The sequence below is a fragment of the Anopheles gambiae genome, chromosome 3 (genome assembly GCF_943734735.2).
Source record: "Anopheles gambiae chromosome 3, idAnoGambNW_F1_1, whole genome shotgun sequence".
NCBI lineage: Eukaryota > Metazoa > Arthropoda > Insecta > Diptera > Culicidae > Anopheles > Anopheles gambiae.
The window spans coordinates 38,937,198-38,951,623 of NC_064602.1; the positions used below are offsets into that span (position 1 = coordinate 38,937,198).

At 43.5% G+C, this 14,426-nt stretch overlaps 1 protein-coding gene across 1 annotated transcript; it reads left to right on the forward strand.

The window, feature by feature from the left end:
• Positions 1–596: 596 nt before the first annotated feature.
• On the forward strand, positions 597–13,562 carry LOC5668245 (E3 ubiquitin-protein ligase TRIM45). The gene is made up of 7 exons (XM_061658453.1): positions 597–1,653; positions 1,754–1,965; positions 2,881–3,041; positions 3,482–3,748; positions 9,292–9,865; positions 11,668–12,197; positions 12,270–13,562. The coding sequence occupies exons 1-7, from the start codon at positions 812–814 to the stop codon at positions 12,522–12,524; spliced, it is 2,841 nt and encodes a 946-aa protein (XP_061514437.1). The 5' UTR covers positions 597–811; the 3' UTR covers positions 12,525–13,562.
• The last annotated feature ends 864 nt before the right edge of the window (positions 13,563–14,426 follow it).

Sequence of the window (14,426 nt, forward strand, 5' to 3'; positions counted from 1 at the left end):
TATAACCTTGTTATTTTCACGTTGATAACAAGTTCCACAATGGATTCCGATGTATTTCAATGCATCGCTGGCGTCGGTTTAAAGTAAATTGATTACATTTATTGGCAAAAATGCAATTTACACTGCATTCTTGACCATTCATGAAGCAAATTGTACTGATTTGACATTTAATTTGTCATATTCCGCAATAATCCGCATAAGTTGAGAACCGCGTAGCTCGGGAACTGACTATAAAAATAAAAAGCGGTATAGCCAGGGATTAGATATGAAGAAATCCAATAAAAAACATGATGAGTGTCCAGAGTTTGAAGCTGTCAGTAGTTTGAAGCATAACATTACATTACATATTAATTATAGTTTTAATAATAATTGGTTCCGGTTTCATCTGTTGCTTAAAGTAAATACTGTTATTATTAGATCAACAGAGATTCAACGTTGCCTAGCGTCTCAATTTGAATCTTTTTAAATCTATGGCAATTTGCTTAAAAAGCAAACTGCCGTACCCAATCTACTTGAATGCGTACCATTTACTGCCGTTCTCTACTAGCAAAGCATTTGACCGTGGTAGTGTGTGGTACGTGGTAGTACTAATTGAATTATCAGCGTATTGTCTGTTGTGTGTTTTTATGGTACCACTGAGCCCTACGCTGCACTTCAGTTCGCTAATGTTGATCGCTACCGGTGGATGTCCGTCCGTTTGGTTCGTTTTTAGTGTGGCTTTTATCGGTAAACGGTTTCGTGTGTGCATTGTGCTCGATGGACACACCCGACCACCCGCACCTTCGTAACATTGCCGAATTGAGAAGTGCTAATGGATCATGAAACATCGAATGTCCCGAGCTGGTGCCACCAATCGCTCCTACACGACCATGCTGACTCGACGACAACCACGGACGGGGAGCCGGTGGACGAGCGACGCAAATCCCCGAGAGCACGCTGCTCCAGCGGACGACTGCGGATGGAAGCAGCCGTCACGGTGCATGCTCCATGGGCGAGCGAAGATTCCGACGGCGAGGAGAGTGATTGCAATGACCATCGGGCACCATCGGTCAAGGGTCGTCCTGCGTCACCCAGACCACCAATGTCCGGCACAGCCGTTACCGAAGGGCCCGATCCGCTGCAACGCTACGTCCGGCTGCAGGAAGAGCACGTCGAGGCGTCCGTCGTTGTGCTAACGAATGGGACCGGCACTGTTGGCACAGGTACTACACTTGAATCATTGCCAAAAGGCAGTGGGAAATTAACTTTCAATCTAACCCCGGAGCAACTGGGTGTCCGCAACGTGGTAGAGCGGGTGGGCCGCACTAGACGAACCATTCCCGCTGGCGAATACCTGCTCTCGCCGGACGCCAGCACTGGGGAGGAATGTCCGCGAAAGAGTAGCCTGCGGCGCAATTCAGCGTACAGCAATCAATCGGAGATGGATAAGCAACTCGCCCTCGAGCAGCATCCGGAGCCACTTCCGGACAGTGACGAAGTGTGTCCCGGTCTAGCAGGCACACCGGCCGGCTCGCTGAGGATGATGCTGATGATGATACCGTCCGACACTGTACGGCCGGAGGATGTCGATGGATCACGGGGCTCGGTTAGTTCGCGGGTATCGGTCAGTGGTCAGCTGCCCCGAAGGGCACAACATAAATTTGACGAGATATCGTAAGTGCCCAACTCCAACGTTTTGTCTTTTTCGTTTTTGCTTCACTGCCACTCAACAAACAATTCCGGTTGGTGTGGATATTACATTACCGATTAATAGCACAATCTACGACCACTTCCCGACCGACTTTCTACCCGACCGGTTCCTGTGCGGGCTGTGCCAGAAGCTGCTACGCGAACCACGTGTGCTAGACTGTCTGCACACGTTCTGTCGGGCGTGCTTGGAGCGGGTTGCCGCGACGGTCACGCACGGTCAGGACAGTGCCCAGTTCTGGCAGCGCGTCAACGAAAATGCCAGCTTCGATTGGGACCGTAAGTTGTGAGCCTCATTGGTCAGTGAGTATATGTGTGTGTATGTGTGTTTAAGTGTGTTTGGTTGTTGTCCAGTGCATATCAGTTTGCCTGTTGGTGTACGACCTCGATAAGCAAAGATTTATTGGGGCCACATGTGGGGCACGTTTTGTGTTTTCCTTTGTATGGCTTCGGTCGCTCACTTGTCTGGTCACGGAGTCGCAACGTTGTTGTGTGGGTATTTTGTAGGGCTATTTGTAGCAACTAAACAAACGAAAGCCTGAGCATTATACCTCACATTAAAGTTTCTTAAGCTACATTTAGTTACCCTAAAAAGTGCTGAATCCTCGATTCGTTTTAAGGAGTATTAAAGTAGTGGGAGATGTGTGTTTTAGAAAAGTTTAACAATAAGATTGGTCTTATTTTTGTGAGCAATATAGTTTTTATTTATTTTACTTTTTTGTTTAGGAAAAATTATCAAATTTACATCGTTTGTTAAATTTGTGTTATATGTCATATAACAAAAGAGTTTCAGTTTTCTATCACATTTTTTTCAATTAGATGCCTTAGATTTGTTCAAATTGTAGACATTTTTTCGGTTACTCGTTTTCAATTGTGCGATGCAAAAGGGAATTAATTTATTTTGTATTTTTTTACACGAATTCTTATGTGGCTGAATCAATTTAAATACTATCCTTTGCAATTCGTACGCTATCAAGTTATCCACAGTTGATGAGATTTTTTTTAAAGATAAGTAGCAAATGCTTAATATGAACTGTAGTAATAAAATTTGAATTTCTGTCATAAACTACAATCAAAAAAGGTATCTATCAAACACGTTCGAGCTACAGATGTTCATGGTGCTTTTGATGGGATATAGTGAACAAAAAACAATTAACATGAGTTTATCCCTTTCTCTGCTTCGTCAACCATCAGCTCAAGCAGGCGACCAGGATACAGGTAATGGCAAAGCGGTAAATGATAATGTTTCTGGCACGTTGGGCACCATCGGCGAGTCACGTTTCGATCAGCTGCGTGCCTCCTTTCAAAACTTTCGGGAGCAGAACTGTTTGCGATCGCCGGTAAAGTCTGACAAGGTAAAGTATACTCATCATTGTCATTGAACGGTAGCAACCCCTTTTTATTTAACTGCATGCTGTTGCAGATGCAGTAAATCAATAACACTTTTAAAGGAGTTTAGTACCAAAAGTAATCACACACTCAACCTTGAACTGAACTACTCCTAAAATGTGTTTACATGGTTGAGTAATGGTAACTTCCATGCTGGACAGAGGATTAGCACAAATATTAGGGGTAAAAAGCTCGTGTGAAACGCTCACGATTGGTGCTACTTTTTTAGCAGCGTGGCCATCGTAGCCGTCGTGTAAAGATGATACACATTTCGGTGTACATATTTATAAAAAGAACGCACCAAGCAGGTGTCATCGGCGCATCCTTCAAATGTGAACATAATCGTATAATACCAAGACAGTGGGTGAATACTGACGAACGACCACTTTCCTTTCCTTTTTTACAGTGCAGAGACAAAGTTAAGGCTAGGGTAATATATGGTGACAGGGAAAAAGTTCTCGTGTGTCCTACCTGTAATCATCCAACGGAGCTACCGGCTGGACCGGGCGGTATTGGCCAGCTGCCGCAGCACTTTGTGCTGGCGAGGAAAATCGAGAACATCGTTTCGCAGCATTCGTCGTCGCCGGGCTCTTCGCGGCACGGTTCGCCCACAAACTGTGCACCATCATCAATCGCTTTTGCAATGTGCGAGCTATGTTCTGAAGAAGTTACGGTAAGACATACATCACACTGAATGGTGGCAAGTGGGCAGAGTGAGCGAGCCATATTTCTGGGCGGGAAAAAGCATATCAGGTTTTGTTTGGTCCCATGGTGAGCGAATGAAAGGGCACGGTATGGAAAGCAAACATGGGACGGAAACTCATCGGATTGGATTGGAGAGTGGCCCAAAGTGTTTTCATTTATCATTCAATGTATAATGTAGATTACTGTGAAGTAGCAATCTTTGGTATTCGAGTGCTTTTGGGTTTGCTGATCATCGTAGATTTTATTTTTGTAAAAAGGATGTAGATGGTTGGAAAGCAAATGGTGATTTGCGGTTCTACGTTCTAGCAACATTCAGTTTTCGAAAATGGTTTAAAATAATGCATTCAAAAGTCGAGGAATGATATTTGTGTTACAATGTTTAATATTATTGTTTATTATCATATTTCAGGAATTTTCTCATAGTTTTTTCAAAAACATTAATAACATGCAACCCGGTTACTTACTTACTTATCCGGCGCTACAACCGCTTTGCGGTCTTGGCCTGCCTCAGGAGTGTCCGAAACCGCTCACGGTCTCGCGCCTTCGTCTGCCAGTCCATTATCCCGGCCTTAATGGCGGACGCCTCCACGCCATCTTGCCACCTCAATTTGGGCCTACCACGCCTCCTCTGTCCTTGTGGACGGCCTAAAAAGACTTTACGGGCTGGGTCGTCCGTTTCCATGCGTACAACATGGCCAGCCCACCGGAGCCTGGCGAGCTTAATACGCTGTACGACAGTGAGGTCGCCGTACATCTCGTATAGCTCGTCATTATAGCGGCTCCTCCATTGTCCTTCCACACATACGGGGCCAAGTATCCTTCTGAGCATCTTCCTCTCGAACGCGGCTAAGAGGGCTTCGTCAGATTTGGACAGTGTCCATGTCTCAGAGGCGTATGTGAGTACTGGTACTATATAGGTACTATATAGTCCCAGCTTCGTTCGTCGCGACAGGTTCTTTGAGGTGAACTGCTTTTTCAGGCTGTAGAATGACCGGTTGGCAGCCAGCATCCTTGCGCGCAACTCAACTTCCATACTGTTGTCGTTGCTGACCTTTGACCCAAGATAGGTGAATTCTGGGACGACTTCAAAAGTGCGTTCACCTATCTGTACATCACGCCTACGTAGATTTGGATTATTTATTGGTAGGTCCGCTGATGTTGCCACCATCAGTTTGGTCTTTGCCTCGTTTATCTGCAATCCGAGGTTCTCTGCCGCCTGCTCAATCCCTTGGTAGGCTTCTGCTACATAGGAGAGCCGCAGACCAATGATGTCTATATCATCAGCGTATGCCAGGATCTGGGTTGACTTATAGAAGATGGTTCCCGTAGTCTCCACCCTCGAGTCGCGGATGGCCCTCTCTAGCGCCAAGTTGAATAGGAGACAGGCAAGCCCGTCCCCCTGGCGCAGACCCTTGGTGGTAGCAAAAGGTCCTGAGAGTTTTCCATCCACCCTCACCTGGCATGTGACGTTGGTCATAGTCATTCTAACTAGCCTTATCAGTTTGGCCGGGATTCCAAATGAGCTCATAGCGTCGTACAGTTTTACCCTGGCTATGCTATCGTATGCGGCTTTGAAGTCTATGAAGAGATGGTATGTGTCGTTTTTGTATTCAGCCATCTTCTCCAAGATCTGCCGCATGGTGAAGATCTGATCAGTGGTTGATTTTCCGTTTCGGAATCCTCTTTGATAGTTTCCTACTATCTCTTCGACGTGCGGGACAAGGCGATCCTGAAGGATCAGGGAGAATATTTTATAGGCGGTATTCAACACCGTAATACCCCTGTAGTTGTTGCAGTCCAACCTATCTCCCTTCTTGTATATGGGGTAGATGATGCCGAGATTCCAATCACAAGGCATCGATTCGCTATCCCACACCTCAGTAACAATTTGATGAATCTCGTTTTCTAGTCGTGCACCTCCATTCTTGACCAGTTCGGCTGCAATTCCGTCGGTTCCGGGTGCCTTGTTATTTTTCAGCCGACGGATAGCCTTTCGTGTTTCATCTATGCTAGGTGGCAGTAGCATGACATTATCTGCTAGTGGCGCTTCTAGCTGTTCGCTAAACTGGTCATTGAGTAATTCATCAAAGTACTGAGCCCACCGCGAGAGGACCTCTGGCTGGTTACTGACCAGATCTCCATCCTTGTTGCGACAGCAGGTTACCTTAGGTACAACGTTGTTTCGGTGACCTGCTATCGTTTGGTAAAACTTTCGTGTCGGTCCGTACGCCTCTCTGGTTTGCTCGAGTTCCCGCATGTTTTGCTCTTACAAAGCATGCTTCTTGGAGCGGTGAACTCGTTTCTCTTCGCGTCTAAGCCGTGAATATTCCTCTGCGCATGCCCGCGTTCTATGCCGTTGCTGCATTGCTCGGTATGCAGTATTCTTACGTTCGGTCACTTGTCTGCATTCATCGTCGAACCAGCCAGATTTGGTGTTGCCACGACGTGGTGGGAGTATATGTCTTGCACAGTTTATTATTTTTGTTTTTAGAGCGTTCCACCTCTCGCTCGTAGTTTCGTATCTGTCTTCTGGTAGTAGAGACTCTTCTAAAGCGGTTTTGAATTCCTGTTGGACAGCAATGTCCCTTAGAGAGTCCGTGTTGAGCCGAGCCTGCGTGTTTTCTCCGCCCCCATTGGCGCGGGGGCGGGCGATTCTACAACGTATCACTAAGCCAACCAAGTAGTGATCGGAATCGATATTGGCTCCTCGATATGTTCTGACATTTAACAGACTCGACTGTCGTCGGCGGCTTATTAACACGTGGTCGATCTGGTTGAAGGATTCTCCACCCGGGTGCGCCCACGTAATCTTGTGGATTTTTTTGCGCGCAAATTTGGTACTTCCTACAACCAGATTGTTCGCTGCGGCGAATTGGACCAATCTACTACCATTATCATTACTGTGCTCATGCAGACTGTGACAGCCAGTGTATTGGCGGTACATTGGCTCCCTACCGACTTTTGCGTTGAAGTCCCCCAGGATGATTATGAGGTCATGCCTGGGGCAAGCATCTACAATTCTAGCGAGGCGGCCGTAAAAAAGGTCCTTCTCCTCTTCCTCTTTGTCTTCGGTAGGGGCGTGAACGTTTATGAGGCTTATATTAAAGAATTTGCCTCGCATGCGCAGGGTGCATAGCCTATCATTTATAGCCTTGAAATCCATGATTGCGGGTTTCAACCGGGGACCTACGGCGAAACCCGTTCCGAGCACGCGGTGGCGGTCGTGGCAGCTGAAATATATGTCGTAGCAATGCTTACCACGCCTGTTGTGCACACCATTCCCTAGCCACCGAATCTCTTGTAAAGCTACGAGGTCCATGCTCAGTGTGGCTAGGGCATCATCAAGTTTTTTCAAGGCTCCGGCTTCGCTTAGAGTGCGTACGTTCCATGAGCCCATTTTCAGAGTAGTCCTGGGGCATTGCGTAGGGTCGGTATCGTTGGTTCCGTTTCGATGATTCCTGGTGCTTTCCGTAGTCGTTGATTCATGGGACTGGGTGACTGGCCCCGCGCCCACGTGACCGTTTTGTTTAGCGTCGGGTTGCCCCCCCGACGTTCAGGCACCCAGTTTCCCGGGATACCCACCCCCCTCCTGGTTCGCCATGTGCCACCATCCGCCCAAGGGGTTGGGTCAAGCCCGTGTACCCAAGCTTGGATATGTGGTGACACATGTTACCACTCTGCACGACGAGGACGTGTCGGAATAGGAGTTGGATGGGAGAGCCTGTATTATCCCTCAATGGGGCTTCGGATCCCATCCCATTACAGAGCCACCCGGTACCTGGAATTTATTGTTTTTAACACAATGCAATAGCATAGTACCATAAACATATCAACTAACTAACCTATCAGTGATTTTAACAAAAGTTTGAGCATCGTAAGATGGTCTGGATGGGAATTGAGTCCGTCTGGTATTGCAAAAAGTAATTTGTTGTTCATGGTCTTTTTTTTAGATACGCGATTTTTATGTTCCTAAGACAATCACTTAACACGAATATTCGCATGTGTCGAATATTACGTTTTTCGGAGAGAATGAATAATGTAATTAAATATGTTTGGTTTGATTTACTTTTTTCAAATGCAACATCATTTGTATAATTTTAGCTAGAAGCATTTTTTGCAACTGACAATTCTTGAAATTTGGTAAAAAAAATTTGCGCGTTTAACAAAGTTCTCCTGCAGCAAAAATTACATACCTTGATGTACTTGAATATAATATACTAAAGCATATGTGTTGTTAGGATACGTTATACATGTATTCCTTGCTTGTTTTAGTCACAAAAATTACTTTAGCCATTATTCTTAGTTTGAAGTAAAAGGGCTCACCAAAGTGACAATACAAGACAATCCGATGCCTTCGTTTCAATCTTTCAAAGTTTCGGATGCATGCCAGAAAAAAATTGTTATTTTAGTCCAAACTAAGGACAGCTCTCATAATCCTATATAAGGATTATTTTATTCAAAAGAAACGGTTCCAAAATGCCATTAAGGAACATTTGTTGGATTTCGTTTCATATGTCAGCACCAATTACTTAGTACATTCAAGTAAGAGCTCACGAGAAAAACTCAGGAGTACCTTCTTACACGTAGTTGGTTTTATGTTTGATATTTTTCCTCTCAAGATTTGAAATTTGCATCATCTAAGCAGCATTTCACAGTAAAATGAAATGTATGAATTAGAGTTTTTCTAAATAAAAACTACATAAGTTTTGTAATAAGTTATTGTTGCGGCTCCTAGGGAATAACGACGTTTGGATTTTTAACCATTTTTATCGTTATTATGTAGCGTAGAGTTTAAAAACACGTCCGCTTATTTTGGTGTTCACCGATCGAGAGAGCGATCAAGTGAGCCCGGATACTTTTGTTTCCTATGCTAATCTTCCATTAACGATTTGCCACTTCACGCGATTACAGTTGAAATCTGAGTTCGTTTGATCTATCCTATCAGTTATTAAACAACAATTTAAAATAATGCGAAGAAAGAATGAACAGTAAAATTAAGCAATTGTTTCATTTTCATAAAAAAATTACATTAATATTTTTTCATGTTCTAAACCACTAATCGTTCATCATCATTTAAATGTATATCCAGTTTGATTGAAAAGGGGTCATTGGCAGTGAAACCATTTTCTACCGGAACACTGTCCCCATAATACCGTGATTGTTTGCACTCCGTTTCGATGTTTTTCCAGTCAAGATGTTTGTCACCGTTTTTTGTGCCCTGTTTTTGATTTGCATATTATAGAATGTAATGGAATTATTTTCCTCCTTTTATAACCTTCATCCAACCAAATCCCACATGACACTACTTTCATTCAAACACATCCGCACCGAGCGCAACAGTGTTTTTACACGCCTTGTTTAAGGATAAAAACTAATTCTATTTCTTCACTTTCATTTTCACGCCACAAACACTGTTTGGTATCCATCGACCACTCACTCTTGAATCACTCTTTTGGGCGGATAAAAAACAACAACTACATTTATGTTTCGTTAAATGGCATTGATTTTAAGCAACCGGCAACCGTATCCTGTCAAACGTGTGCACTGAAGTTGTGCAACTTTTGCAGGGAAGCACACCGGCGACAACGTGGCACCGCCTCGCACTGTATCGTTCGGCTTGGGTTGAGCGAGCTGATGAAAGCGAGGCCCCGACGGACACTGCCTGTCCCGGGGGAGGTCGACTCGGTGCCACGCTCGATCAAATGTCCAATGCATCCGGAACATCAATTAAAACTTTTCTGCACCACTTGCCACCAGGTGATTTGCGGTGAGTGTAGCACACTGCTGCACCGGGACCACCGCTGCACGACGGTGAGCCGGGCGGGCAAGGTATACGGACGATTTGTGCGGAGTGCCATCGAACAGACGCGTCCCCTAGAGGACTATGCATTGCAGTCGGTGGGTAGGTTGAACGACTTGACCGTTCGAATCAACAGCCGCTGTGAGGCGGTGCAGCAAGAGGTGGACGCGTTCGTGGACGAGTATGTGGCGGCGCTCGAGGAGCATCGGCGAACGCTAAGCGAGCAGATCGGTAACATTCGCCAGGCAAAGATGGAGATGATCATGGCCCAGAAGTTGGATCTTGGTAAGTGCTGAGGAAAGGGGCAAAATAGACAGGGGCTTGATAAGTTATTTTCAAATTTGAAGATTAACTCAATTCCGGTTTTCGAGACTGTCAGCGGGAGACTGCTGATGTGATACAGAAAAACGTGTGCAGTGATAGAGCGTAACGCACCGTGAAATTGTAATCAAACAACCCATTTGCTGAACCGGTTTTAGAGTTTTCCCACGCTCAAATGTTGGTATTAAAGGAAGGATCTGTGAAAGTACTTTCAATTCTGTCTTTTTTGTAATGGGACAAGTTAGTGGCTCACTTCAAATTCCTATTGGCGAAGAACCCAGTGGCGGATTAACACGATTGGAGGCCTTAAGCGGCCACACGAATTTGGGCCTTTCTGGAGTGTCAAGCAAGAAGTAAATATGATAAATTGTAAACCAGAGAAAGATTGAGAAGCAACTTTACGTGTGAGCGGGGGTGGATTCCTTTTTTTGATGTTTCATCAGAAAGTTCGGCAGCTGGATGAAAAAGTTTCAATCAATTCATCGCACCATTAAGCATTTAGTTGTGGTTTACGCAGAGGTGTGGATACATTTTTGGTAATTTTTACGTATAATGCTCACATTTTTTGTTTTTTGTTTTATTCTATTTAAGAATGAAGATTTTAATTATTTAATTATGAAGAATATCAAGATAACATATAAAACTCAGTAAAATTATCGATTATAACAAGAGCAGTGCCCAACGTTAGGGTGAAATCTTGAGCAGCTCAGTAGGACTAAAGCTAAGAGGCTAGTTTGCTGATTGTGATCGTTTTTAAGCATTGATATACTAATTAACTACTACTATTAACTATAAAATTTCAGTTTTCACACATGAGTTGCAACATATCACAAAGAACTTCCAACTCAATTCAGCTTGAGTTGTGTTGAAAATCATGCTGATAAAATTAAAAATTATGACAATGGAAATTAAATATTCGATCGATGTGGATCTTGCTTGTGGTGAATAATAACGTTTGCATTCGAAATTGACTTGGAAAACATTGTATCTAAAGCTTAAGGTCCCTTGAAGATTCATATTAGAGAAATTTCACAGTATATATTTTCAATCAATTTCTGCAACCACTCAAAAGCCATCTTTGCGATGAATTTTAACATGAAACTTTGTATAGATTTTTGATGTTACTATCAGCTCAAACTCAGTTGATTGTTTTATGCTGATACATTTTTATATAGTTATTATATGTGAGAATGTTTCATACGTTTTTTATCAGACAATTTAAACTTCGTTGCAATATATTATATGTTAAATTTGCAGTATTTAAAGGTCTAGCGATAAAGTTGTTAACTGCATTGCCTTATTTGATCAAATGATAAATATGAAGGAGGATATTGTTTCTAGTTGATAAACAATAGTGGAATTTCATTCTCTGCAATCCTAAGGGCTTATAACTCTAATCAACATAAAACTTCACCAACAGTTTCCTCATAACTGGAGAATTAACCAAAATGAAATATTATGTAGATGGGTGTGGTAAAATGCACTTTTATGGATGTTTATGAGATTATCATCCCACAAATATTATTCTTTCTATAAGAATGACAGATATTTATCTTTATCTAAATAAACAAAAATGTGATTTAAAAAACATTCACTAAGCTCCAGACAATCTTTAAAATGTGGAATAAAAAAACTTGCAATGCATAACTTCTACACTATTCCAGTTTGTGTGAAAACTTTTGATAAAGCATTTCTTGACAATTGAAAGTAAATGCAACATGGAAAAATGGGAGTTACTTATTCTAAATTTGCTTTGTTCCCGGCAGAGCGGCGTTCCCAGAACTCTCGAGCTGCGATCGAGTTTGCTGAGGAGCTGATGACCGAAGGCAGTGAGGTGGAAAATTTACTCTTCGTCAGCATACTGCTGAAGCGGTTTGAGCAGTGCCTGAAATCGACCCGAGCGCTGGACAGCACCGTCACCGATACGGTGCAATTCCTCGCAGACGAGGAAGCACCAAACGTGCGGGTGCAGACCGGCGTCCCGCTGTTTGGCATCGTTACCACCCAGAAAGCGGACCCACAGCAGAGTGGCATCGAGCATTCGGCCGGCGAGCTGGCTACCCTGAAGGCACACAAGCGCGTCCAACTGACGCTTGTCGTGCGGGACTACGAAGGTCGTCGGCTGGGTCACGGTGGCATTACGGTGCAGACGGATCTCCGCTTTCGGGACGACGATGATCACTCGGTACCAATGACCATCGCCGACAATCGGGACGGGTCGTATGGACTGACGTTTGTACCGTCGCGTCCCGGTGTAATGCATCTGATGCTTTTCGTTGACGGAAAGTTGCTGGAGGTATGTATGATTCAGCTATGCTAGTAATGGCCGGTGTTGCGTACAATTGATGTGACTTTCTTCGCTGCCTAGGAATGTCCGGTTGTGCTGCGAATCCACAAACTTAGACCACACTACGGCGTGTTTCACTGCTGTACGTTCTGTTCCAGCAGCGGGTCCAAGGGTGGAACCTGTGCATGCGGAAGTATCATGCCCGGTGGCTATCGAGGCTGTGGCCACGGGCACGAGGGCCATCCCGGGCAGCGTCACTGGTCGTGTTGCGGAAGTTTGCAGGAATTCTCCGACTGTACCGCATCGGTTGGGAAGGAAAGGCAGCACAATGAATAAATTTCCGGAAAGCGGTGTGAGTGTGTTTGCATGTTTCTTGCGCCATCTGACGGAAAATCGTATTACTAAGACCGATGAAGCAAGGCATGAGCTGGGGAAGTAAAATATTTCGTCGTTTGCTTGGCGGCGCATGAGCAAAATATAGCAGGGGAAAAAAGCTACGAACACAACTCGGCAACGTTCAAAAGTGCTTATCTCGTTCAGCACCATAACGCTGCATGCACACCAGTAAAGTATCTGCGCTCATTCTTTATGGACGCGCCCGGCGGTTTGTAAACATTCATCAATTGTTGCTTGTACAGAATGCGACACTGGCTCGATATATTCGTATGCAACACACTTGTGACAATAAATTCTCCATCGTCGATTTTATTTGTTTTGGAAGCATGATGTGTGGCAATTTAGCTCCGGAAAAAGGGCTTGCCGCCGTATGGAATGAATTATTGCTCGTTCAGGTGCGTACAGTTTTCAAAATGCGGTGGAATAGATTATTTGAACAAAGAGTAATAAACTATCCACACACGAATGGTGGCAGTACTTAGAGAGTGCTATCAAGCGCGCCGCTTTTTGCGTAGGGCTTAAAATGGGTTTAAAAATGATAACCGAGTAAAAACGGCAAATAAAATAAGTGTATTTGATGAGAATTGAAGTATATGGGTGAGGTGGGGTCTTTTTTGTTTGCACGGCGCGAGGATATAGTAAAGGTTTAATGATTTAGTTGCTGTTGGTAAATGATTGATTGTAACGGGTTTTGAGTCGATTTTTCCTCGAACCATTGATAAATCACTGCAAAAAGAGTCTGGAATGAAGTGTTCAGAAAAAAATGCATTAAGATAACAACACAGGCACTTCTATAGCTGGCATCTATAGCTTGCAGAGTAAACATACAGTTTTAATATTTACCTCTGCAAATGGGAAAATGTAAAACGAAAGGTTTTATCACTAGGATGTTGAAAATGTTTCGCACGATTGTTTTATGACAGATAGCAAACATTAAAATTTTATTGAAAGTTCGCATGAAAGCGTTTTTTTTTTTTTAACTTTTTATCTGTAAAACTTGTTATTTTACTTCAGTCATACGCCATTGAATGGGTAGATTACCCGCTTTACAAAAATGTCTTTATTTTCATTTCAACCGTTAAACGAGAAAAAAATTGTTGGTATTAAAAATATCTAGAATGACATACAAAAAGAATTCCACTTCGGATTAGGCGTAAAAACTATTCTGATTCGATGCAAACAAGTCTGTCAAATATTAATTGCATACATTTTTATTTAATATTTTTATTCTCTTGACCGACTACCTGATTGCTAGACATAATCGGTAGCACAGAAGGTGGCATTGCACCATCCAAAGGGAACGTCAGGATATAAAAATTATTGAGATTCCACGCAACGACTAATTGATCAAATATTTTATCCTCTCGCCTCTCCATCGTTGGTTGCTGGAGGCAATCGTAGCAGTAAATAAAAAAAGGAAGCCTTTTTTACACTCATTTTTACTATCCTCACACGATGAGACACAAAATAAAATAAATGCCTCCTGGCTTGGTTTGGTATTTTGCGTTGCGTTTCTTTTTTTGCTTTGAAATTCTGTACTAATGATTGAATTTTTATCATGCTCTTCCTGTCCCATTTTAAGCAATCCTTCGCGTTGTTTTAATGAAGTGTAATTAATCCAACATTGCCTTCAAACCCTCTCAGTACATGGAGCGTAAATGCGAAGGTATAAGAGCGAGACACAAAATTACTGTGTCCTTTGGGAGGTTGAAATTTTATACCGCCTTCACCGTTTCGGAGAATTGTGAACCATATAATTCATGGTTGTGGGCCAAGGGTCGTTTTGAGCGCATGATTTGTGGCTCCATTAGAAAATGCAATTCGTCGGGAAGGATGTTTATT